This window comes from Bos taurus, chromosome 11 (genome assembly GCF_002263795.3).
Source record: "Bos taurus isolate L1 Dominette 01449 registration number 42190680 breed Hereford chromosome 11, ARS-UCD2.0, whole genome shotgun sequence".
Taxonomy (NCBI): domain Eukaryota; kingdom Metazoa; phylum Chordata; class Mammalia; order Artiodactyla; family Bovidae; genus Bos; species Bos taurus.
In genome coordinates this window covers 68,388,843-68,413,356 of record NC_037338.1, presented here as the reverse complement: position 1 = coordinate 68,413,356, position 24,514 = coordinate 68,388,843, and the positions used below count along the sequence as shown (strand labels likewise).

At 43.2% G+C, this 24,514-nt stretch overlaps 1 protein-coding gene and 1 long non-coding RNA gene across 15 annotated transcripts in view; one reads left to right on the top strand and one right to left on the bottom strand.

The window, feature by feature from the left end:
• Positions 1-553: 553 nt before the first annotated feature.
• On the bottom strand, positions 554-2,027 carry PCBP1 (poly(rC) binding protein 1). The gene is given in 1 exon segment (NM_001015565.1): positions 554-2,027. A coding segment is annotated over 1 exon segment (1,071 nt). The 5' UTR covers positions 2,008-2,027; the 3' UTR covers positions 554-936.
• A 699-nt stretch (positions 2,028-2,726) lies between these two features.
• Positions 2,727-24,514, top strand: part of LOC101905499 (uncharacterized) — a 58,449-nt gene continuing 36,661 nt past the window's right edge. The window contains exons 1-6 of one of the 14 annotated variants that reach the window (XR_009496486.1): positions 2,744-3,573; positions 4,315-4,405; positions 6,265-6,426; positions 19,987-20,167; positions 21,071-21,099; positions 21,183-21,241. This is a non-coding gene — a long non-coding RNA (uncharacterized lncRNA). Of the gene's footprint in view, positions 3,574-3,593; positions 3,613-4,314; positions 4,406-6,264; positions 6,427-17,634; positions 17,700-19,947; positions 20,168-21,070; positions 21,100-21,182; positions 21,242-24,514 lie in introns of those variants that run through there. The other 13 variants (XR_009496479.1, XR_009496481.1, XR_003037228.2 and 10 more) reach the window with 13 other exon arrangements.

Here is a 24,514-nt window from a genome sequence, read left to right as displayed (position 1 = left end):
CCACCACCCTGCAGCACCTACCCTCTCCCAAGCCCTTAGACCCACCCTAGCCCCCTTCCCTTCCCCCCTCCTCAGCCCCTCCCTTCCCCCCCAGCCCAGCCCTTCCCTCCCCCACCTTTTCTCTGGGCCCCCCAGGCTCCTCCCACCTCAGAACATTTTTTTGTTCCTGGCTAAGAGTTTTGCACATGGGATTGGGGGTGGGGCTGGGGCCGGCTGGACTAGAGGACACACTACCATTCATCAGAGGTCCTACAGAATGGGCATACTCTTCCAATCCGAGAAAACCCTCATGTTTTTTCTACCAGAGAAATGGGCAGAGGCCTCTCTCTGGAACCTAGCTGGAGGGATGTCACTCTCCAAGAGAGCCTTCCATCTCTGCAAACACCCCAAAGCAGGCCCAGCCTGCCGGGTTCCTTTGTTGGGATGAGAGGGAATGGAATCTTACCAATAAGATGAAAAGGGCTGGAGAAAATACCAGGAACGGGCCCACCTCTCTTCCTACAAAGGCCTAACGCTAAAAGGGGAGGAAAAAAAAGGCACCAACAAAGAGTTTAAGATAGCAGTTCCCAGCTTTTTCAAATATGAAGCATTTTTTAACCAATCCATTTTTTAATTCTTAAATTCTTGACATTACAGAACTAAACTGAAATTTATTAACATTCCACTCTTACATTTCTTATCGACAAACAGAAATAAAATTCATGAGCCAAAAACCCAAAACAAAACTAAAAACAGGGAAAAGCTTATAAAACTAAATATGGATCCCAGCATTAACAGCTGAACAGAGAATGTGATTTTTAAATTCTTAGCTGATGATAAAGTTGTGGAGAAACTGAACACTTACAAATTATTTAAAACCTGGAATCACTGACCAGAAATTACACAGTTGGATCATGGGAAAACAGCAGAAAGGGTTATGAGAGAACCTACACTGTTCTAGCTGCACCCCATGCCCTTCTCAGAAGAAAGCCTGGCATTGATTAGATATTGGGCCAGACTAATACTGGCAGCAGAACCAGTGATAGTAACCTGCCTACCAGAAGAGCCTTCCACTGGGTTGGCAATTTTGATCTGGGCCCCGGACATCTGGCGGATCTCATTAATGTTGGCGCCTTGGCGCCCGATTATGCAGCCAATTAAGTTATTTGGAATGGTGAGTTCATGGGTGGTTTGAGTAGATGCATCCAAACTTGCCCAATAGCCTTTCACCTCTGGAGAGCTGGAGTCAATTCCGGCGAATCCGGTCCCGCCGTGCATCATGGCAAAGTGAGACTGTTGTCTTGCCACCTGGTTCAGCTTGGCCAGATCGAGCGGAGAAATGGTGTGTTGTCCTTGAATCGAGTAGGCATCTAGAGGTGGTCCCTCCAGGTCATGGGTGGCGTGGGGGTAGCCCGCAGCGTCGCTGCACCGATCTTGGCCGCCCGCGCAGATGACTGGAGAGCTGGCCGGCATGGGCTGGTACGGAATGGTCATGACTCTCCCTTGCGGAGACTGGGAGAGCGTCTCCAGCATGACCAGGCAGATCTGCTTGACACACTCGGTGACAGACTGCGGCACGCCAGCAATGGTGATGGCCCGCTCGGTGGAGTTGGGCAGCATATCCCCCGCCACCTGGACCTGGGCCCCGGTACTCTCGCGGATCTCTTTGATCTTACACCCGCCTTTCCCAATCAGGGAGCCGCACTGGGTGGCCGGCACCACCAGCCTCAGGGTGACCGGGGGCCTGCTGGCCGCCGTGCTGTTGGTCATGGAGCTGTTGATATCTTCTTCCAGCTTGTCGATAATCATAGCGAAGGCCTTAAAGATGGCATTGGTGGGGCCGGTCAGAGTGATGATTCTCTCCGGGCAATTCCCCTCCGAGATGTTGATCCGCGCGCCACTCTCCTCGCGGATCCTCTTAACCGACTCCCCTTTCTTCCCAATGATGCTTCCTACTTCCTTTCCGTGCATAAGCAGCCGAATGGTGAGAGTCACATTTAGTCCACTTTCAGTCACACCGGCATCCATGGCGAGCGGCGGGCGGCGTTCGGGGGAGTTGGGCTCGTTACGTGGTCAAGTCTTTGGTGGCTGGCGGGGGGAGGGGAGGTGTAGGCCCAAAACTGCCGGCGCGAGGCGAGCGAGGGCCGCGGGAGCGAGCGGGCGCGGGCAGGAGGCCGCGGCGTCGTCGCAGGGGCGGGCGGCGGCGGCGGAGGGGGCGAGCGGGGCCGGGAGCGGCGGGCGGGCGGGTGGGCGAGGGCGCGGCGGTGGCGACTCCGGCGGCAGCCTCGGCGGTCTGGGCGGGGCGGGAAGCCCGCTTTCAACCCCGCGTACCCTCTGACCCCGGAAGTGCTTGCTGCGCAGGACCCTTTGAAAAAAAAATGAGGACCCATCCTTTTTAGGTCACAAGATTGCGCCAACCCCAATAGAGTAGTTTTTCAAAAACCCTCTTAATAGGCTAGCACTGAAAATAAAGCACCGGTGGGCAGAAGCTGTGATTCCGGCAAAATTTTAAGACGAACATGTATTTTATTAACCCCAGAAGGCGCCGGCAGACGTTTGGAAATGGCAATGTTGTGCTTGGGAGCGACACATTATTTCCCGCCGTACAAAAGCGGTTTGAGTGCGGAGCGACACAGACAGCCCTGGCCGTAACTGCAGGCGGCTGCTAGGACGCCGCGGGTTTAAAACGTGCGCGTGAAGAGACCAGAGCGCATGCGCAAGGGTGTGGGGAGGACGGGAGGGGCAGCCGCGGTCTTCCGGGGGGGAGGGGAGGCGAGACGAGGCCTTTGGGGCGGGCGCCCGCTCGGACGGGCACGTGGGGCCCCTTCGTCCTCAGCGTCCGGGCGCCCCGCGCCAGTCCCCACCCCCGCCCCGGCCCTGTGGCGGCAGCTGGTGGGGAGAAAGACCAAAATCATCCCGCGCCACCGCCATCAGAGTCGCGGCTGTGCTGATGGTTTCTGGGAAGTGCTAGAAACGGGGCCATAAAGAGAATGGCGTCCATTTACATAATGCTTTGTCTGCATTTTGCAACTCTCTTCGTTAAGCCCGCAGAAACCCCACCTCCTACGCTGGTGTCGTTTTAGTCGCTGCTGCCTCGTCACACGTTTAAGACAATGGCGTGCATTTATCCGGGCTCTTGGGGGGGTTCCTGCGGTTTCCCCCGCGAGGGTTACGCTCCCGCTGCTGCCTTTCGGCACCTTCGCCGCTCAGCGCAGCCATCGCGCCCGCGCGGTCCGGGGGCGGCCCCCAACTGGGCCCGCCATCTTGGAGGACCTTTCCTGAGGGTGTGGAGCCGAGCGGCCCTCCCGCTGAGGAAAGGTCGCTGGGGCCGTTGGTGCGCCAGTTGTGATTTCTGCCCGTTCCCTTTTCCTTCGGTTGAGCCAGACAGAGCAGGCCGAGTGCGCGGCGTGCTTTAGGATCCTTGAGGGAAAGCGGCTAACGTGGCGGTCCCTCAGTCCCCCGCCCCCTTCCCCGCGGGGGTGGCCGCCATATTTGCTGAACACAAAATGGCGACACGTGTCCTGGATTCGTCGCCAACGAAAAATTGGGGTCGCCCTGAAAACTAGAATGGGGCCCCCTCCCACCCCACCCACGGTATGGGGCCTTCTCCGCGCAACGAGTGCTGTGACCAGAGTGGGTTGAAACCGCGTAGGCTGGTCCCAACCTTAGCGGGGAATTTTATTGTTTTTTTAATACTTATTTGGCCGTGCCAGGTCTTAATTGCGCCATGTGGAATCTTGAGTCTTCATTGCAGCATACAGGATCTTTTAGTTGCAGCATGTGGACTCATTTCACTGACCAGGGCTGGAACCTGGGGCCCCCTGCATTATGAGCAGAGTCTTAGCCACTGGACCACCAGGGAAGTTCCATCAGCGGGCGAATTTTAATACATTTCTCTCATTAGTTTGCAATAGCATCGCGATTATAGAAAGTAGGCAGCATATCCAGTCCCCAGCTCGTTATGTTTAATAATGAATGGATAAGTGGGGGCGCAGTACTAAAACATTTAGCAATCACTAAGGAATGAGATGCGAAATTACTGCTTTCCTAGACTTATAAGATAGGCTGTTGTGCTGGAGAGAGAAATACATGGTATTATAAAGTTTCTTCTTTAAAAAAAGCAATTTCCATGAAGCGTTTAGGATACCTATGACCTTTTCCATAGGCCAGCGTGGCCAGTGAACCTCAGTTTACCTCAACTGTTAACTTGTAGACTAGAAGGGAAGGACATTTTTTGTGCATTTACCAGTGCTAGATCCTCGGCTAACCGTTTTACTGCATACTATCTTTTTTACGATGATTCTCTGAAGTACGTGTTCTCTCTTTTTTTAACAGATGAATTCATTTAGGCCCAGAGAGATGAAGTGACTAATTGAAGGTCACACAGTGTCCAGGATGGATTCCAGACCTTCTGATACACTTATTGGTGAGCACATTTTCAAATTTTTCTTTTAAGTCAGGGTTTTAGAATTTAGATACTATTTGGACGTTCAGGTGAGCTTGTTATTTAAAGGAACCCCTCAGGTAACTTCTTGATGCATAGTCATCCCCTGTTTGTATCTGTTTGGGAATTCCCAGTTTTTCCTGGTGTGAGCTATGTCTGTAAGGGGCTCAGATGCCTTTTTTTTTTTTTTAATGTGTCTGGATGAGGCTAGAGAGAAGGAAGTGATTCAGCCCTGCATGAAGCCTCAAGTATCTGTCAGTCCGGCCTGGTCTGTGGCACATTTGAACTTACCTGGCTCTGTGGGAACAAACAGTTTCTTTGTATGACTCATTTGCTTCCTTCAGCTACACATGGGCATGACTTCCCCCTTGCCCACCCCAACCTCCACCCAGGTGAAAATAAATAAACTTAACTCTGGCGCCAGGCCTCCGTTTCTTCACAGATATTGACTGAGCGTGACAATGTTAGATAAATTGCGGCCTGTGGACTTTTCAGTTCATTGTAACAACTTGGGGACCAAGCAACAAATATGTGCCTAAATAGGGCTGTGTTGTATGGGTGGAGAGAAGTGCTTTTTGCTTCTTTTCACTTACACCGATCTGGTGCATTAGACTCTCCAAAAGGCCTTCATGTTACCATAGATAGTCCCACAGACAACTTTAATAGATAGGTACATAACAGTCACAATGACAGTCACAGCACTAAGTGCTTACTGTGTGCCAGGCACTATTTGAACTTTTATTTTGTTCGTTATTTCAGTGGTTCTCACATTTTTAAAAGCAAACCACTATGAAAAATATGTTTTGCATAATAACTGAAACATATATACACATTTATATGAAGAAATGAAAATATTTGCAAAAACTACTTACTCATACTGCATGCAGTGTACTCTGGTAATTTCTGTTCTCTACTTTTAAAAGAAGGAGATGCATGTCAAACTAAAGAGATAAAAACCTTGTTAAAACTTAGGAGACAACAAAAGGAGTAAATTATAATTTACAAAGTAATTATAATCAAGAATTATCCTAAAAAAAAAAAAGAAGAATTAATGTGATTCAAAGCATTCTGATCCTCTGCCACCTGTTTCTTTTCCCTAAAGAAAATTTTATCCACTGGGTCTTTCTTCCCAAGACTGCCCAGTGGAGTGAAGTTGCTCAGTCATGTCCGACTCTTTGCGACCCCATGGACTGTAGCCTACCAGGTTCCTCCATCCATGGGATTTTCCAGGCAAGAATACTGGAGTTGGTTGCCATTTTCTTCTCCAGGAGGTCTTTGCGACTCAGGGATTGAACCTGGGTCTCCTGCATTGTAGGCAGACGCTTTACTGTCTGAACCACCAGGAAAGTCATAAACGTTTTCTTCCAGATGTATTTCTTTAATCTCTTCATGTCTGAATATGTCTGGGACTTTACTTACCTTCCCAACAAGGCCTTCCGTTTCCCAGCTCTCAGCACTGACCTCTTCAGAGTCTTATACCCCTTCCCTTGGATAGCCCACATTTAGCTTTTGATGAAATTATAGTGTGTCTTGCTGTTGGTAATGCGTTGTATGGGCCTCAGGTGTTTTGCGTGACCCTGAGATCAGGCAAAGAGGGCACTGGACACGGGAACTGGTGGCTCTGGCCCCTAGCTCCAGCTCTGCCACTGGCTGGCTTTTAGACTTCTACAATCAAGTTCATTTATCTGAGCCTCAGTTTTCCCATCTGTAAAACAGGAGAGTAAATGCTGTCTAAGGCCCCTTCTAATTCTGTTCAGATGATCTGGGTTATTTATCCCTGGGAGGGAGGGTTGTGTAAATGTTTTACTCATGTACAGTACATTCTCCACTTCCTTCCTCAGACCTGCACTATCTCGTGGATATGTGAGTGAATTCCACACCTCCCATTTTACAGATGAAGCCACTGAGATACAGAGGAACTGACTATAAATAGTCACTACCCCACCCCTGGAGCCTCACATGACTCTTCCAGGTTCATTAAAGGGTTTAACAAGGTTGGGAAGGTGAGTCAGGCTTTCACTTTGGAAATTGAAACATAGAATTTTTGCTTCCTTTGACCTCACATAGATATGTTATATAAAACTTTTCAAAGTGTTATTTAATCATTACAGTCAATTTTGCCAGTGAAAGACCCATCTTTGGATCAGAGTAGTCAAGCGACTTGCCCAAGGTTACACAGCTTGTTAGGGCCTCAGCTGGTGATCTCGATTCTTAATTGTGGATTATTCCTTTTCTTGGCTTCTCATACGGTGTCACTGACTTTAACACATGGGATAACTTCGTATTAAATTCAAAATGTTTTCTATCCAGTCATTATTTTTCTGTCCCAGAACATCCAATTCGTTATGTTAGGTTCCTGACACTTTTGGTTCAAGAGGCTGTCCTCTCTCTGGTTCTCTAATGTTTACATTTGTGGATTTGGGAAGTGGTGAGAATAAGACTTAAGTTCTCTTGGGGCAGGGACTACTTTTTTCCCCCTCTCCCCAACCTTCCTGGTCCAGCAACTGTTCTGTAGCTTTTAATATTTGCCCTGTCAACACCCAGCATTTTCCCCCAAAACGTGACTTCTTTTTCTCTTTCTCCTTCATATTTAGCTTTCCGTTTCTCTTTTATTTAAAATTACTGTAAATTAAGAGGGCCTTTCCCCTGTTACTTTTCAGGATACTATACAGTGCAGTTTAGAAACTTGTCTTACCCACTGTGGCTAGTAACAATTTGACCTCATATGCGGGTAATCCTCCATTGGTGTTAGGGAATCAGTGCTTGGTTTCCTCAGAAATAGGAGAAATCTGTTGGTGTGCTTTACAGAAGCAGATCTGTTGGTGTGCTTTACCAGAATTGGCCTAAGTTCTTCCAGTTGGACAAAGCATTGCCCAAGGATTCCCCAGGGTCACTCTAACCGAAATGCGGCCTGGAGAACAGTGCAGAGAAAAGTTAAAGGGGAAATGAGAACGAATGCAAATACAAAGTGTAGAATATGAGGAAGGAAAAAAAGGTAGGAGAAGGAAAGAGAGAAAAGAATAGGGCAGAGAGAAGAGAAGGATACAGAATCAGTGGAAAGGAGGTGAGAAGAGCGATCCAGAGGTCTCTTAACCGCTCCTGTGGTGTGGGACAAATCAAGGAAGAGCAGCTAGTATAACTCTTCCTGAGTTGATCTTTTCTTATTCTCTGTTTCCAGTGTCAGGTAGGGGAAGTTACTTTGTTTCTGCTGTCAGTTGGAAATGTGATTAGATGCCAGTAATTTTATATTTTATATTATGTTATTGAAATATAGTTGATTTATAATGCTGTGTCAGTAAGAAACTTTTGTATATATATTCTTTTTTTATTCTTTTCTATTATGGCTTATCACAGGATATTGAATATAGTTCCCTGTGCTATACAGTAGGACCTTGTTGTTTATCCATTCTGTGTATAATAGTTTGCATCTGCTAACCCCAAACTCTTTAATTCATCTCTCGCCTACCCTGCCTCCCTCTTGACAACCACAAGTCTGTCTTCTGTGCCTGTGAGTCTGTTTCTGTTTTGTAGATAGGTTTATTTTTGTCATATTTTAAATTCCACATATAAGTGATATCATATTGTGTTTGTGTTTCTCCTTCTGACTTACTTCACTTGTATGATAATCTCTTAAGTCCATCCATGTTGTTGCAAATGGCATTATTTCATTCTGCTTTATGGCTGAGTAATGTTCCATTGTATATGTGTACCACCTGTTCTTTATCCATTCAGCTGTCAGTGGACATTTAGGTTGATGCCATATTTTGGCTATTGTAAATAGTACTGCTGAGAAGTTAGCGATGTATATATCTTTTCAAATTACACTTTTGTCCAGATATATGCCCAGGAGTAGGATTGCTGCATCATATAGATGCCAGTAATTCTAATATTAGCCTCCATTCACCTGGTTTACTAAGGAAACGTGCTACAAAATCATATAACGTATTTGAGGTAAAAATTTCATGTTCTTTCATTAGGCAGATACTTACTGATTGCTTGATATGTCCCAAACACTGAGGCTATAAAAATGAATGAGATATTGTCCCTGCCCTCAGGATGTTTATGGTTTGAAGAGATAGATGAGTAAACAGATTCAAAGTGTAATGTCTTAAAGTATTGGGATACGAGTAAGCTTTGGTGCTTACCAAGCTATGGTGTTACGGGTTCAGAGGAAGCCCTTGATTCAAGCCTTGGAGAGGGAATCTGGAAAGGCAGCTTGGAGAAGTTGTCATTCACTCTGAGTCCCAAGTTGGTAAATTGCATAGTGAAGGGCAGGGAATGGTATTCCAGGCAGAGGGAGCAAGAGCCCAAAGGCATAGAGTTCAGTCCATTCAGAAGTTGTAACCATTTCACAGAGACATGAAAGATATTTGCATGATTCAGTTTGTGGTGATTATTGTTTTGCTGTTTCAGAAATGTAGATATTGAGACTTGTCTGTGTTCACTAGAGCACAGTTAAAAATTCTTATTTTGTAGCAATAATTCTCTTTTAAGATGAAGACACTAGAAGTCACATTTCCTATCTAGAGATTTTAAGGTCAAAATGTAGGTAAAGCAGAGCTTTTGAATTAGCAAATAATGATTAACCCTTTGTACAGTAAAAGAAAGCAGCTGCAATGGACAGCATATCCCTTTCTCATCCAACTTTTGGATTTTTGTTTTCTTTTGTTTTTAAAGGGTAGTGTGTGGACATTTAGGGTCTTTGTTTAGCTGCTTAGGATGTTTGGGTTAGAAAGTAGAGAAAGGAGTTCAGGAATAATTGCTACTTATGGCAGAACAAAAGAAATTTGTTTGAATAGCTCATTTCTCTGATAACACCTGCTGAGCACAAGCAAGACTTGGTTAAGGACATTGTTTCAGAGAGACAGTTACTTCAACCAGATAAAAAACATTTATTCACCATTATTCACTGTGTAAAGTGTTTGGTGTCCATACTAAGAGCATTTAAGAGTTTTTTGAGATGTGGATAAAGCTGCATTAAACAGAAACCTTATGTGTATTCATTGCACAATACTGGGATTTAACATAGATTAAAAGAAAAAAATGTGTTATGCATGGTTTAGAGAAGAATGCTTAGAATATAGTGTGTGTGTCCATGGTTGTTTCTCGGTTCTCTTAATCTCTCAGCAGTATTTGACCCTCCTTCCTCACTAGTTTCATTTTGCTTTTAGGATTCTCCTCCCTTGGTTCTCTTTCTGCCTCTCTAGCCCCTTCTTCTCAAATTCCTATGCAAACCCCTCCCACCCAACACATAGATTTTTTGGCTGATTTCTTTCTCGTCTCGTCAGCCTCCAATGATGGAGTACTCAGATCACTCCTTGGATCCCTCCTCTGTGTACACTCATTTCCTAGGTTCTCTCTTTTAGGAATTTAAATACCATTTATACCTTGAGAATTATAAAGTATATATTACTAGGTTAAATGTCTTCCTGTGAACTCAAAGAGTCTAATGTCAGCTGCCTACAGGGTAATAGCTTCTTGAACTTAGTGTATTCAATACATTAACCTTGGAACTTCTCTCAAACCTGTACCTATGTCAGTTTCTCCCCACCTCAGTTTCAGTTTTATAGAGGGCTCTTCCTTGACTCTATTCTCCCCCCACCCCCTTTTGGGGGAGCTGTGTCACATGGCATGCGGGATCTTAGTTCCGCAACCAGGGATTGAACCCATACCCCCTGCACTGGAAGCATGGTGTCTTAACTACTGGCCCACGAGAAACGTCCCTCTTGACTCTCTTTTTTTCTCTTTCTTTCATCATCCAATCCACCAGCAGGTCCTATGAGCTTTACCTTAAAATACATCCAGAGTTTGAACACTTCTCACCCCCTTCCCTGTTACTATTGGAATATAGTCTTCCTCCTTTTGCTCTTGGTCCCTGAGTCTGATCTTAACAGTGACTAGAGTAATTTTGTTAAGTGTATATCAAATCATGCCACTCCTCTGCTGAATACTGTCCACTGAGTCCCACCCAGAATAAACACTGAAGTCCTTAAAGTGATCCACATGGCCGCGTGGGATCTTCTCCCAGCGTGTATCACCTCTCCCAGCTCCTCTGACTTCACCTTCTACCACTCTCCCCTTGTGCTCTGGCCACACTGGTCTCTCTGCAGTTGATCCAGCATGCCGCGCCTTGGGACCATGGTAGTTTCTTTTTCTGGAACACTTCTTCCAGATGTCATATGGCCTCCTCCCTTGCCTCCTTCAGGTTTCTGCTCAACTGTCACCTAATCTGTGAACCTTTCCTTGGCCATCTTATCTATGATAAAAACCATCTCTACTCTCTGCCTTTCTTGTTTCCCTTCCTGCTTTGTTTTCCTCCTTAGAACTTATTTCTGTTTGATATACTGTTCATGCATTCATTATTTAGATATTTTGAATGCTCCCTACTGTGTGCCAGGCACTGTTTGAAGAGCTCTCTTCTATAGTTTAATATTTGCCACTCATGATTAGAATGTAAATTTCACCCACTTTTTTGTTCTTTGCTGTATTCCCACCTTCTAGAACAGTAGCTAGCACATAGCAGTTGAATGAATAAATTTATTCATTTTTAAACAGAAATGTATTGAATAAATATTAGTAGAAGGTTGTGTACCAGATAATGAGGGGAAGATCTGTATGAACAAGACATTGTTCCTGCCTCAAATTGCTCACTCTAAAAAACACTTATTTTGAACTGTGCTTTCTAGCGAATTAAAATGATACATCAATTGGGGTGGTAAGAATGGGTGTGCAGTGATATGGTTATCTTCAGAGCCTGCTTTGTTAGGCTTATCAATAATTTGCACTGTTTTGGGGAGGGTAGGATTGATTATACTTCACTGCATGACTGGCTTTTGGGGTTACAACGTCTCTTTGATCTTGCCTTGTTCAAGCAAGAGTTTCTTAAAAATCCTATTAATCAGTCTTGGTTCTTTTTAGGTACCTTCTAGAAACCTTTTATCATAACCACTTCCTCTCAGGATTAGAGAAGGAGTTTACTATCTTTACCTTCCTGCATGTCTGAAAATTCTTTTCCAGGAGCCCTGGCCAGACACTAGCTATATGGTTGTGAACCTCTCTGAACCTCAGTTTCTGAGCCTGTCAAATGGAGATAATGATAAATGACACTAATCTTACTTCTTGTGAGGATTAAGTGACTAAATAATATACTAGTTTTGAGGACAGGAAAGTGGAAAGGGGAAGGATGTAGGGAACAATTGTTTTAAAAAGTAAATACTGTATATATGTGCTTTATTTTGAAAAACTTAATACGCATATGTTTCTTTTCTAATGAGAGTAGTGAAGATTTTATTTTTAAAAACAAAGGCTTCAATGTATTGTTTTCATTTTTAAAAATAGACAATTTTGAAAAATAACATTTATTTATTTTTGCCTGTACTACATCTTTGTTGCTTTGTGTGGGCCTTCTGTAGTTGGAGCAAGCAGGGGCTACTCTTTGTTAGGGTGTGAGGGCTTCTCATTGTGTGGCTTCTCTTGTTTCGGAGCACAGGCTCTAGGCGTGCGGGCTTTGGTAGTTGTGGCACACAAGCTCAGTAGTTGTGGCTCCTGGGTTTAGTTGCTCCATGACATGTGTGATCTTTCTGTACCAGGGATTGAACCTGTGTCCCCTTCATTGGCAGGTGGATTCTCACCGTTAAAATAGCCTTATCTAATCTTTCCTGTAACCCTTATCCCTATTTTATAGAAACAGATTAGGAAACTTGCTTAAAGTCACACAGTAAGTGGTAGAGCTGGGATTTGAATAAGCATTCTGGCTCCGGAGCCGCTGCTCGCAACCTCTACACTCTACTGCTTCTATTCCTCTTTTATCTGTTCAAAGTCCATAGTATGGGTCAGTAGTGTGGGACTTAGTAGGGCCAGTCCTACTGAAAAATGGGGCAATTTTAACTACTAGGCTAAGAATAAAGAGACCTGGGATCTTGTCTTGACTCTGTCATCAGCTTGCCACATCTAGAACTTTACTTTTCTCAGCCTTTTGTCCTCATTTATTAAACAAAGGAGTCTCTCTGGATGGTCTCTGATAGTCCTTCTAGCTCTGATGTTCTGTGATTGGTCATATGAAGTGAGGAGGGTAATACTTGCTCAGCTCCTTGATTTGGCACATTGGTATTTGTGGGATTTGAGGGAGTTTGCTTTGTGCAGATGGAGATGCTAGATTTCAGGGTAAAGAATGAGCTGCCTTTCTGAGGAAGGTAGATCGGAGCTCCTTTTTTGAGGCTGGTTGCCAAGGGAACCTAGCCTCTGGCCAGCGACAACCAGGAATTCTTTGGTTGAGAGTGGGGAGCAGATAACTAAAACAAGCAGCACATTTAGGTTTCACTTTCCACCCTCCACCCCCACTTCCCGCAGCTAGCTGCTGGTTTCATACAGTTTCTATGTTAGGCATCGTTTTAAGTACTTTATAAATTATCGTATTATTTAATCTTCTTAGTAATCTTAGGAGATGGGTACTATTATTTGGGTTGTAAATTTATAGACAATAAGAGTGAAGCAAATAGAGTTAAATAATTTGTCCACTTTTACTTAAGTGAAAAGTGGTACCACAGCCACAAAATTGTACTGGCTTCTTGGTGGGTCGGAGCTTGAAAAAAAATGCAAAGGAAAAATTCTTCAGTTGTTTATTAGTGGTTTTTGTTTTTTGTTTGCTTTATTTAGAATGATAGACTCTTGGCGTTGGAAAGGGCCTTTGAGGTAATACAGTCAGTCTCCTTGTCTCCAGTCTGCCATTCACTTACAGGATTGCTTTCTGTAGTCCCCTGACAGATTTGATCATTTAAATTATTTTTGAATAGTTCCGTTGCTGGGAAGCTCATCACTTCTCAGGAATCTAATTATATATATGTATGTGTGTGTATATATATATTTAAAATTTTCCATTATAGTTATTATAGGATATTGAGTATGTCCTGTGCTATATAGGACCACGTTGTTTATCTGTTTTATATATAGTTGTTTGTGTCTGCTAGTCCCAAACTCTTTTATTTATCCCTCCTGTACCCGTTTTCTCTTTTGGTAACTATGTTTGTTTTCTATGTCTGTGAGTCTGTTCTTGTTTTGTGAATAAATTCATTGGTATCATATTTTAGATTCCACATGTAAGTGATATCATGTGGTATTTGTCTTTTTCTTTCTGACTTCACTTAGTACGATAGTCTCCAGGTCCATCCATGTTGCTGCAAATGGCATTATTTCATTATTTTTAATGACTGAGTACTATTTCATTGTGTATATGTATTGCTTACATATATACATCAATTGATGGCCATTTAGGTTGTTTCCATGTCTCAGCTATTGTAAAGAGTACTGCTGTGAACATTGAGGTGTCTGTATCTTTTTTTTTCATTGTCCAGAGAAATTTAACAGGTTTATTTATAATTGTTATAAAGTTGAACTGCTGAAACTTGTTCACTGAAACATTTTGACTTACATTAATGCCTTTATGTCCCTGCATTTATATTAAAAATTCACACAGAAATGAAAATGGAAAAACTGCCAATACCTGATTTCTGTACTCTATTTTTCCACTTGTAAACATATACTTAGGTATGTTTTGACCCCAGGGGAAAAAAAAATCTAATGTTCAAAACTACCAATAATAGGAAGAAGAGAAAAAAATATTTTTAAAGAATGAAATATTTCCCATCAGAGTGGATTCTTAAGCATGTTTTCCATGTATGTGGCATGCTAGCTGGATGTCATTTGGCATAATTGTTGCATGTTTGGCATGGATAACACACAGGTTGGTGTCTTCAAAATAGCCGACCACAGATAGATTTCACTTGCCTCTTTCGAAGGACCAGTAGCTGCACTCTAGAAGTGCAGGTGTGTTTTGAATTCCCTAGCAACTTCCCACACTGGAAGGAAAGTTTGTGAATCAGGAATTCAGTGGACTTCTGATAATTCTCATTTCATGGAGTGCTGCAATACCAGGCCTGTAATGATGAGATTTCTTCACCCTTGCAATAGAGGGCGTACTCTTTGTGAGAGGCTTTTGTGGCCAGTTGCTTCCTTGGTGCTTTACTACAAGTGAAGTTGCAGGTTGTCTGCTTTGTATGAGCCATGGTATAGAGACCTTCTTACTTAATCTCATTCCCTTCAGCTGGAACTCAGTTGCCTGTATGTTTTTGAATTAGAGTTTTCTCTGACTATATGTCCAAGAGTAGGATTGCTGAATAATACGGCAACTCTAGTTTTTTAAGGAACCTCCAGTTGTTTCCATTGTGGCTGCACCAATTTACATTCCCATTCACAGTGTAGGAAGTGTCCCTTTTCTCCATACCCTCTCCAGCATTTGTTATTTGTAGACCTTTTTAGTGATGGCACATTCTGACCCATGTGAGGTAATTCTGCATCGTAGTTTTTAAATAAAAGTATTTATTTATGTGGCTGCACTGGGTCGTAGTTGCGGCACGCATGATCTTTGTTGTGTCATGTGGGATCGTTTGGTGCGGTGTGTGGGCTCAGTAGTTGTGGCTCACAGGCTTTCTAGTTGCAGCACACAGACTCAGTTTCTCTGGGGGCACGTGGGATCTTAGTTCTCTGACCAGGGATTGAACTGGTGTCTCCTGCATAGCAAGGCAGATTCTTAACCACTGGACCACCAGGGAAGTCCCTTCATTGTAGTTTTGATTTGTATTTCTCTAATAATTGGGCTTCCCTTGTGGCTCAGCTGGTAAAGAATCCGCCTGAAGTGTGAGAGACCTGGGTTTGATCTCTGGGTTGGGAAGATCCCCTGGAGAAGGGAAAGGCTACTCACTCCAGTATTCTGGCCTGGAGAATTCCATGGACTGTATAGTCCATGGGGTCACAGAGAGTATTTCTCTAATAATTAGCAGTGTTGAACATCTTTTCATGTGCCTGTTGGCCATCTGTATGTTTTCTTTGGACAAATGTCTGTTTAGGTCTGCCCATTTTTTGATTGGGTGGTTTGTTTTTTTGTTATTGAGTTGTGTGAGTTGTTTGTGTATTTTGCCAGTAAAGCCCTTGTCGAGTGTGTTATTTGCAAATATTTTCTCCCATTCTGTAGATTATCTTTTCATTTTGTTTATGGTTTCTTCCATTATATTGTTGAATAGCTCTTTTTGGTAGAAAATTATTTCTTGTTTTGAATTGAAATCTAATTGCAATCTGTTCTCATCGGTTATAGCCTGTATCTTCCATATCCAATTGTGAGAATGTTTGAAGACACTCTTCCTATTTATAAGGAATATTTGCAGTTTTCTCCTAGCATCTAAGCTTGCTTTCAGTTCACATTGGTCAGCACAGAAGCAGTCTGTCTGTCTCACTGTTTGCAAGTGCAGCCTTGCACTTCTTACGATTAGTTAGCACGAAATGTGGGCTGTCCCCACATTCTTGGGGAACGATTGGATGGTGAACTGAATCTATTCAATTCGCTGTGAGTCTGGCAGGTTTGCAGTTCTCTGCTCAGAATCTCTAGGCCATCAGGCTGTAGCCCCCGTATATACTGCCAGAGATCACAAAATGTCGGGAAGTTTATCCGGGCACTTGAAACTGCATTTACTTCATCAGGCCACTAGGTGATGAGCAACTCGCAAACCCGACTGTCAGGGAGGGTTGTGTATAGGACAGTTTCTGTTTGTACTTGGAAACACCATCGGAAGTCACCTAGTAAATTTCATTAAATGGTTTTTCTTGGGGGGAGGAGAAACATGTCTCACGTATTCTTTGTCTTTCTCAGCTTTGATTCAATTTTAAATATTAATTGGGGTTGGGGGGGCGGCTGCTCTGCGCAGCATTCCTGTATCAGGGATCAAATCTGTGCCCCCTGCAGTGGAAGCATGGAGTCTTAATAACCTATTGACTGCCAGGGAAGAAGTTCCTTAAATATTAATTTGACTAGGACACTTTGAGTGATTTTTTTTTTTTTTTAAGAAAAGGGGCCTAGATGCTACTTTCAAGGTCCATTTATTTATTTACTTTGTGTTTGTGTGTGTGTGTATCTTGTATCTTCATGTGTGAATGATGTCAGCTAGGTTTAAGATTGAATAGTAGTCCTAGTCTCTACAAAGTGTGGCTTCCCAGATGGTGCAGTGGTAAGGAATCTGCCTGCCAATGCAGGAGATGCAAGAGACGTGGGTTCAACTTTTGGGTCAGGAATATGCCCTGGAGTAGGAAGTGGCAAGCCACTACAGTATTCTTGCCTGGAAAATTCCATGTGGAAAGGAGCATGGTGGGCTACAGTACACGGGGTCGCAAAGGGTTGGACAAGACTGAGGAGTAACTGAGCACACACACTACAAAGTATATCGCTTTCTATTGTCTAATTTCTAGTGATTAAGATTAAAAGTCCAGCGTCAATAGGATTCTTTTCCCTTTGTAACTAATAGCCACTTCTCTTTGAAAGTTTAAGTTTTTTCTTCATGCTTAGTGTTTTATGATAGATTTAGATATGATATTTAAAAAAAAGAAACTCTGCTTGCCACTTGATGAACCTTTTAGACTTAAAAACCTAAGTTTTTTCTCAGTTAAGGGAAGTTTTATTGCTTTTCTTGTGTCTGTTTCCAACCCCCTTACTTTGTAGATGAAGAAACTGAGCCCAGAAAGGTTAAGTGACTTACCTAAGGGTTACTCAGGTAGTTAAAATGAACCTCAAGAAAATAAACTGACTCTTTTAATGAGGTACACTTTAATTGTATTGAATATTGCTGTAGTGAGAGAGCCATCGTGAACTGATTGGTGATTTTTTAGTGTGACAAGAGTTTTTCCAAGGGTTCATGAGGAGATGAAGAAGGAAGAGGAGGTGATAGAATTTGTTACTATTAAAATGTGGCCCATGTGAATGACTGCAGAATTAAGAAATCCCCCCAATACCCCAGCTATTGGAGATACCTCAAAGCTCTAAAATTTAATAAAGCCTAGAAATTTTTTCAAAATTTAAGAATTATATTTTTAGTTGTTAGCAGTAGGATTATCATGGTCATTCTCTGTTGTAAATATTGGGAAATGTATAAATGGCATCTGAAGGCTTGGAGACAGACATCATTAACTGCCTTATCAGTGGTCTGGTTTCTGTTTTGAATTCCAGCATGGGACCCTTTTCTGCTGGGAACCACCTGTTCTTGGGCTCTGTTGATCTTTGGATTTCCCCAGCCCTTCAGTCCCTTTCAGTTTTGAAATGAAACCTACCCCAGAGGGTGAGGTCAGGTACCGAGAGGACTTTGACAGCTCACACCAGATTGTTTTCTTTTCAGAGCTGTCCGGTATGTGACTATGTGATGGGTGAGGCACAGCAGGCTGTGATAGAGACTAATTGATGGTGAGTCAGCTTTTGGGTAAGACCTAGGCAGTGTCATCTCTTTGGGTAGCCAGGAATACATGTCGAACAAATATATCGTCTTTTATCCTCAGGAAGTTAAGAGTGCAATTACCAGAGATCTATCATGATTTCTCTGTCTTTGGTTTATTGACGAAGGAAAGGCTTTATTTTAGTGTCCTTGCTCCTCATTTGTAGAACCTTCTTTTTTTCAGGAAGGAGCCAAGTCCCTGGTCTCTTTCTGCTGTTCCAGAAATTTTCTAAACTTTCACTCTGTGCCTCCTGGAATTGCTGCTTTGATCTGCAGTGACTCCTTAAGATATGCCTAGACAACCTTCCACCATGCCCCAGCCCCTTCATAGAACGCAGCTTCCGCTCTTCCTTTTGCTGTGAATGTGGTTTCCACCATATTGTTGCACTTCGCTTAGTGTCTTCATGAGTGGGGCTGACGATCTCTTCAGCTTGTCCCACACTGCATCCCCTGATTTTGTCTGACTGTCCCCCAGCCTATCCCCCAGCACTGCAGAGCTGCTTCCAGATCTTCAAATACTTTTTCCCTTTTGAGATTGCTGCTGGCCAGCAAGGCCACCTGATTCCTGTCTTTGAAGCTGGCATCTTCACACTCATTCTCTCATATTTGTTTAGGACTTAGGCATTTCACCCTCCTCCAGGGGTTCTGGCCCAGTCTAGGGGATCTGTGGCCAGACTTGGTCTGGGGCCAAGGATTAAGGCTAGAGCATGGAATTAGGGGGTTTGATGTTAACTTCTCAGACATGGAGAGATGGCAAGCTGGAAGATTTAAACATCAAGGCCGGTCGAGGGTGGAAGAAACAGAAAGTTTAGTATTTGAAGTAAAGGATGTCCTTTGCAGGCTCCCTCTTTTCCAGCGTTTCAAAACTGAGTTATTTTTTAAGAGCAGTTTTAGGTTCATAACAAAATTGAGAAGAAGGTGCAGGAATTCCCATTATTTTTTGAAAAATTGATCTTTAATTTTATAGACAATGTAATAATATAGTCCAAAAAAATCAAAACGTAGGTTTTTTAAAAAGTTTTTGAAAGTATTTTCACTTCAGATTGAAAAATGAACAGCTTCCACACTGTTCATTGGAAGACACACAGTATTCATGAATACAGTGCTGGTCAGTTGAGGAAAGGTACAGACTTCAATTTCTCCTTCACACTCTTCTTTTAGAAAGATACTATACCAAAAAGAAACTTCAGCAGTATAAGGAAAACTATTTTCCCAATAAGTTTAGGAAAACCTAAGTTTCCCAGTGGAATTAAAATTATCCTCCTGCTTCCACCACCTTAATGTAACCTCATGCTTATTAGAACACTGATAGCTGCACCAAAACAGAGTACATTTACTTTCAACCGTGAGGGTGATTCTTTAAAAAGTGTAACATAGATCTCTGCAAGTAGTGTCTGAAATAGACAGCTAATACTGGATTTAATATTATTTTACAAATAATTGTTCTCTTAGCAGTAAATTCAAGTCTACACACCTACAGTAGTGTTAGAAAATAAATACTATCGTTATGTACTATATGTTATGACAAACCAGTTTCAAAAAACAAAAGCTCAACATCTTGACAAAAATTCTCATCAGAATAAAATGTGACTAAAATTTAAAACATTGTCAAAATCACACCACATTTAAAAATCTTCCACGATTTACACAAGTATGAATTTCCAGTTTTGGAGCACCTTTTTCTGTTGTGAATTAAAATATGAATATATTAAAAACTGTTAATTTCAAAAGATTATAGGTGTTTTAAATACTCCTGCTCTCCTATTTCAATTATTTCTGTATTCCCAGAGGCAGCCTGTTAAGTTTAGAATGTACCTCCCAGACTTTGTGTTTTCATACGTATGTATGAACCCAGAAAAAATTTAAAGTGCTATTTTTGTGTTTTATTTATTTACACAAATGGGGTCACATTTTGTGTATCATTCATGTATTTCTTTCTTTGATTCAGTAATGTGCCTTGACAGTATTCCGTATCGGTACCTGAAGATCAGTCTCGTTCTTTTTGGCTACTGTATAGTATTTCATAGACTAGATGCATTATGTTTTATTTACCTTTTTTCCTATTGAGGGACATTAGGGTATTTCTGATTTTCTGTTGTCAGTGATTCTTTTTGTGCTTTTAAAAACTTTTTTTGGTTTTTCTTTTGTCTTATGTAGTTTAAAATTTTTTATTTTTTTATTGAACTTTCTGTGGTTTAAAAGTCATCATTCTGTTTCTAGGCCTTTTTTTTCCTTTTCTTTTCTTCCTACACCCCCTAGGTGGTCTCAGCCTCTCTGGCCACTTCAGTTACCATCTGCACATGGATGATGCCCGGATCGCTCTCCAGACCAGACTATTCAATTGTTCACATGGACAACTTCACTGGGACGTTTTGAAGACTCAGCAGAATGCAGCTCCTGCTCTTCCCCTCTTGCTTCTTCTCCAGTATCCTGCCACGTGGTAAAGAGCACCACCACCACCCATGCGGTTGCTGGGCCCAAAGCCTAGTGGTCATTCCAAGTCCTCCCTCCCCTTCCATCACTGACAGCCAGCCTGTCATAGGACTTGTCCTCCCCAGTATTTCTTGGATCAATTTGCTTTTTTCTTCCTGGCCTCTGTCCTGTACCTTAGTTTTCTACTTTATAAAATATAGTATTTGCGAGGACTTAAATGAATTAATGCATGTAAAATGCTTAGAACAATGGATAGGCATCTAGAATGTGCTATTAGCTATTATCATCATTGTTATTGTCTGCTTTTTCTTCCTCTTAATGTTCAGTTCAGTTCAGTTCAGTCACTCAGTCGTGTCCGACTCTTTGCAACCCCATGAACCACAGCACGCCAGGCCTCCCTGTCCATTACTAGCTCCCGGAATCCACCCAAACCCATTAGATCATGATCTAATTCCTCTGCATGTGTGTACTGTTACCACACTTAGAATGCTTTTTCCCTTGATTTTTGAATGGCTCATTCCTTTTTATTTAGATACACCTACTTTTATATTTTTATTATTTAAAAATTTTTTTGACTGTGCCATGTGGCATATGGGATCTTAGTTCAACTAGATATTGAACCTACACCCCCTGCATGGAAAGTGCAGAGTCTTAACCACTGGACCACCTGGAAGTCCCTGGATACCTACTTCTAAATGTCATCTCCTCAGAGAGGCTTTCCTGTGACCACCTAATGATTATGAAGTAGCCACTTATATACATACATCCCAGCACATCACCTATTTATTTCTTTACATAGCACTAGCTAATAAGTGATATTTTTCTAGTTTAGCCATGTATTTGTTTATAGTTTCCACCAATTGGAATGTAAATTCTCTGAGAATAGGGATATTGTCTGTTTTATTTACAGCAGTAAAACAGGACAGTGCCTGGCACATTGTAAGCACTCAGTGAATACTTGTTAAGAGAATGATAAAACAGCTTCATATGTCTTACAAGACCCTCCTTTTTGGTCTCTCCAGCATCATCTGCCATGGTGTACTCTGTACCTTGACCTCCCCAGCTCATCACGTCTCTTCAGGTAAGCTTTCTTGCTCCAGGGACTTTACATAGGCTGTTCAATCTGCTTAGAACATGCTTCCTTAAATGCCCTGCCACTGCTTGGGTATCTCCTTTCGATCCTTGGCCATGGCCAAGGGGACTTGGCCATGAAAGGGGCATGAGTACCTAGGATCACGGTTGAGGATCTGAATAGGCAGATTATTTGAGTGTTTAATGGCAGAATAGCTGAGAGTGGAGTGCAATCCTAAGCAAGCAAGGAAAGAAGCAAAAGGCTTAGGGATAATAAGATGAGGCAAGGATGAAGTTGGAAGCTGAATCATTAGGTGAAAAACCTAGAGAATCAGGATCATGGGTGGAGTGTAAGCAGGGACAGGGCAAGCAGTTCAGGATTAAAGCCATAAATAATCTTTGGAATTACTAAAATTATCTTCTAGCATTGTTACTTCTGTAGTGTAAAACCAGCTGTTGGATTATAGGAAGGATCAGGTAGTTAACACGTAAAAGTTTGAACTAAATTTTGTGTTGCTTTGTGTTTTATATGCTATTTAAAGTCAAATCCCCAGAAATCCTATCTTACCTCACCCTGCCCCTGCTTTAATTTCTGCTCCCAGGAGCTTACCTTCCCTCCTTTTAAATGTATTAGGCTCAACTCGCTCATATTTTTTAATAAGTTTCCTGTACAGAAGCCTTCAGCAATCTCGGTGTTCCCTTCTGGTAGGCTGAGGGTACTCCCTTCAGGTATGGTGAGCGCTCCTTCAGGCTATCTCCTCCCTCCAAATTAAGCATAGGAGCTAGCCTCAGGAGTTCGGGACTTCCTGCCTAACCTGAATCTGTGAAATTTCTCTCTGAAGTTTGAGGAGGGACATGGGAGTGTATAATATAGGGTGGGACTCTTTTGGTGAGGCCTAGTAAAGGCAATGGCACCCCACTCCAGTACTCTTGCCTGGAAAATCCCATGGATTGGAGGAGCCTGATGGGTTTCAGTCCATGGGGTCGCGAAGAGTCGGACACGACTGAGCAACTTCACTTTCACTTTTCACTTTCATGCATTGGAGAAGGAAATGGCAACCCACTCCAGTGTTCTTGCCTGGAGAATCCCAGGGACAGGGGGAGCCTGGTGGGCTGCCGTCTATGGGGTCGCACAGAATCGGAAATGACTGAAGTGACTTAGCAGCAGTAAAGAGTAGTGAAAGGCTGGCTGGGTGTGCATGGATGGTAGGACCTGAAGGTTGAAGGCAGTGGGCTTCAGAATTTCTTACCTGGAGTTGTCCTAGAGTTTATGGCAATGTTAGAGGGCTCTGATGTGCCAAGTAAGGAATCTTGGTGAGTAGGGCTAGTCATTACCCTTTAGAGGTGTTCTGTATGTTTTTCTACATAGCCTGGTGCTCTTCTACAGCCTGACCAATAGCTGGCATCGTGGTGGATGCTGAAGGGGAATCACTGGGATAGAAATAGTACTTACTGATTAGTGGTGTTGTCCCCCTTATGATGGTTGGATGGAGTGATTGTCTGCACATACTGGACATCCAAGGCCCAGTCAGCTGGTCTGTGTGAGATGAATCCTCTGCACTCCCGGCCTAGTGCTTCCTGGAAAACCCAGCCTAAGGCAGCTGGAGATCATGGCCATCGTTAGTGATTGCCCCAAGAGTGCTACCTGTCTTTGACTCCTCTGCTCTCTAATCCCCATGCTCTGATGTCCTGTCTTCTATTTTCTGCTTTGGGGGCCTTCAAATTTCATAAGCCCTTCTGACTCCTTTTTTAGTTTATTTCCTGCCCAGCTTGAGTCTTGGCTCTATGAGGTCCCCTGGTTTTGACATTGCCAGTCAGCTTTCCTCCATTAGCCCTATTCCTAGAGCTGCGGTTTTGAGGCTTTAATATATCAGAATTACCCGTGGAGGCAAGTGTTGAGGAGTTGGATACTTACTTATCCTGGGAGAATGGACACATGTATATGTACGGCTGAGTCACTCTCTTATGCACCTGGAAGTGTCACAACATTGTTAATTGGCTGGCTATGTTATGCTAAGTCACTTCAGTCGTGTCCAACTCCGTGTGACCCCATAGACGGCAGCCCACCAGGCTCCCCCGTCCCTGGGACTCTCCAGGCAAGAACACCGGAGTGGGTTGCCATTTCCTTCTCCAATGCATGAAAGTGAAAAGAGAAAGTGAAGTCGCTCAGTCGTGTCTGGCTCTTTGCGACCCCATGGACTGTAGCCTACCAGGCTCCTCCGTCCATGGGATTTTCCAGGCAAGAGTACTAGAGTGGGGTGCCATTGCCTTAGTATAAAATAAAAAAGGCAAATTCCTGGTCTTTACTCCTGCTATCCTGATTAAATTGGTATGGGTGGTAACCAGGAATTTGCATTTTGATTGGCCTTGTAGGTGACTCTGACACCAGTCATCATCTACAGACCATATTTGGAGAAACTCTGACTTAGAGGACTCTTTGACTACCTTCCCCTTACCCCTCCCCTAAAGGGGAGAGAAAAGGATTTGAACTCTTTACTTGGATCCTGAGGTCCCAGGAAACTTAGACTGTCACCTGTCATCCAGTGGGGACAGTGGATAACTGTCTCTGTGTACCTCATCTTCTCATGCTGGTGGTAGGCACACATTCCCAGTGAGGCAGACTGTACCTGGTAAGAGGGCCTTAATGACCTGGTAGACTGCAGGTCACTAGCTCTGGAATATACGGGGGACTTAGGCTTTGGACTGAGAAAGCAGGATGGAACATAGACTTTGAAGGCTGCCAGCTGCATTTCAGATTTGCCTCTGGGATGCTGCTTTCTCTGTACACAGTGACCGTGCTCTAAGGTAGGCTGTCTTTTGGTCTCCAAGCTGTTGTCACTCCCTATTGCAGCCATCCTCTAAAAAGCTTCTCCTGTCCTTAAAAAACAACCCAGCCTCGTCTCTCCTTTTAAAATCCTGTGTTGCATTCGTGTAAACCTATACAGTCAAGTCCAGATGTCTCAGGTTGGAACAAAGTCTTGCACATTTTGACTCAAATTGTGGCCTACAAGGCCTAGTAAGATCTGGTCCCTCCCTGTATTTCAAGTCTCATTTCAAGTCCCTCTTCCCCTTATCTCCTGCATGCATCATCACCTGCTTTCAGTTCTCTGGCTTCAGGGCCTTTGCCTGTAATACTGTTTACCCTGTTCTTCACCTCATTATCCTTTGCCTTTAAGTTTCAGTTGAGCATTATCTCAGTTTGGAGGTCTTTATTGGCCTCTCTGTGTAAAGCAACACCACATTATTACAGCACCCTGTTTGTTTCCACTAGACCACTTATTGC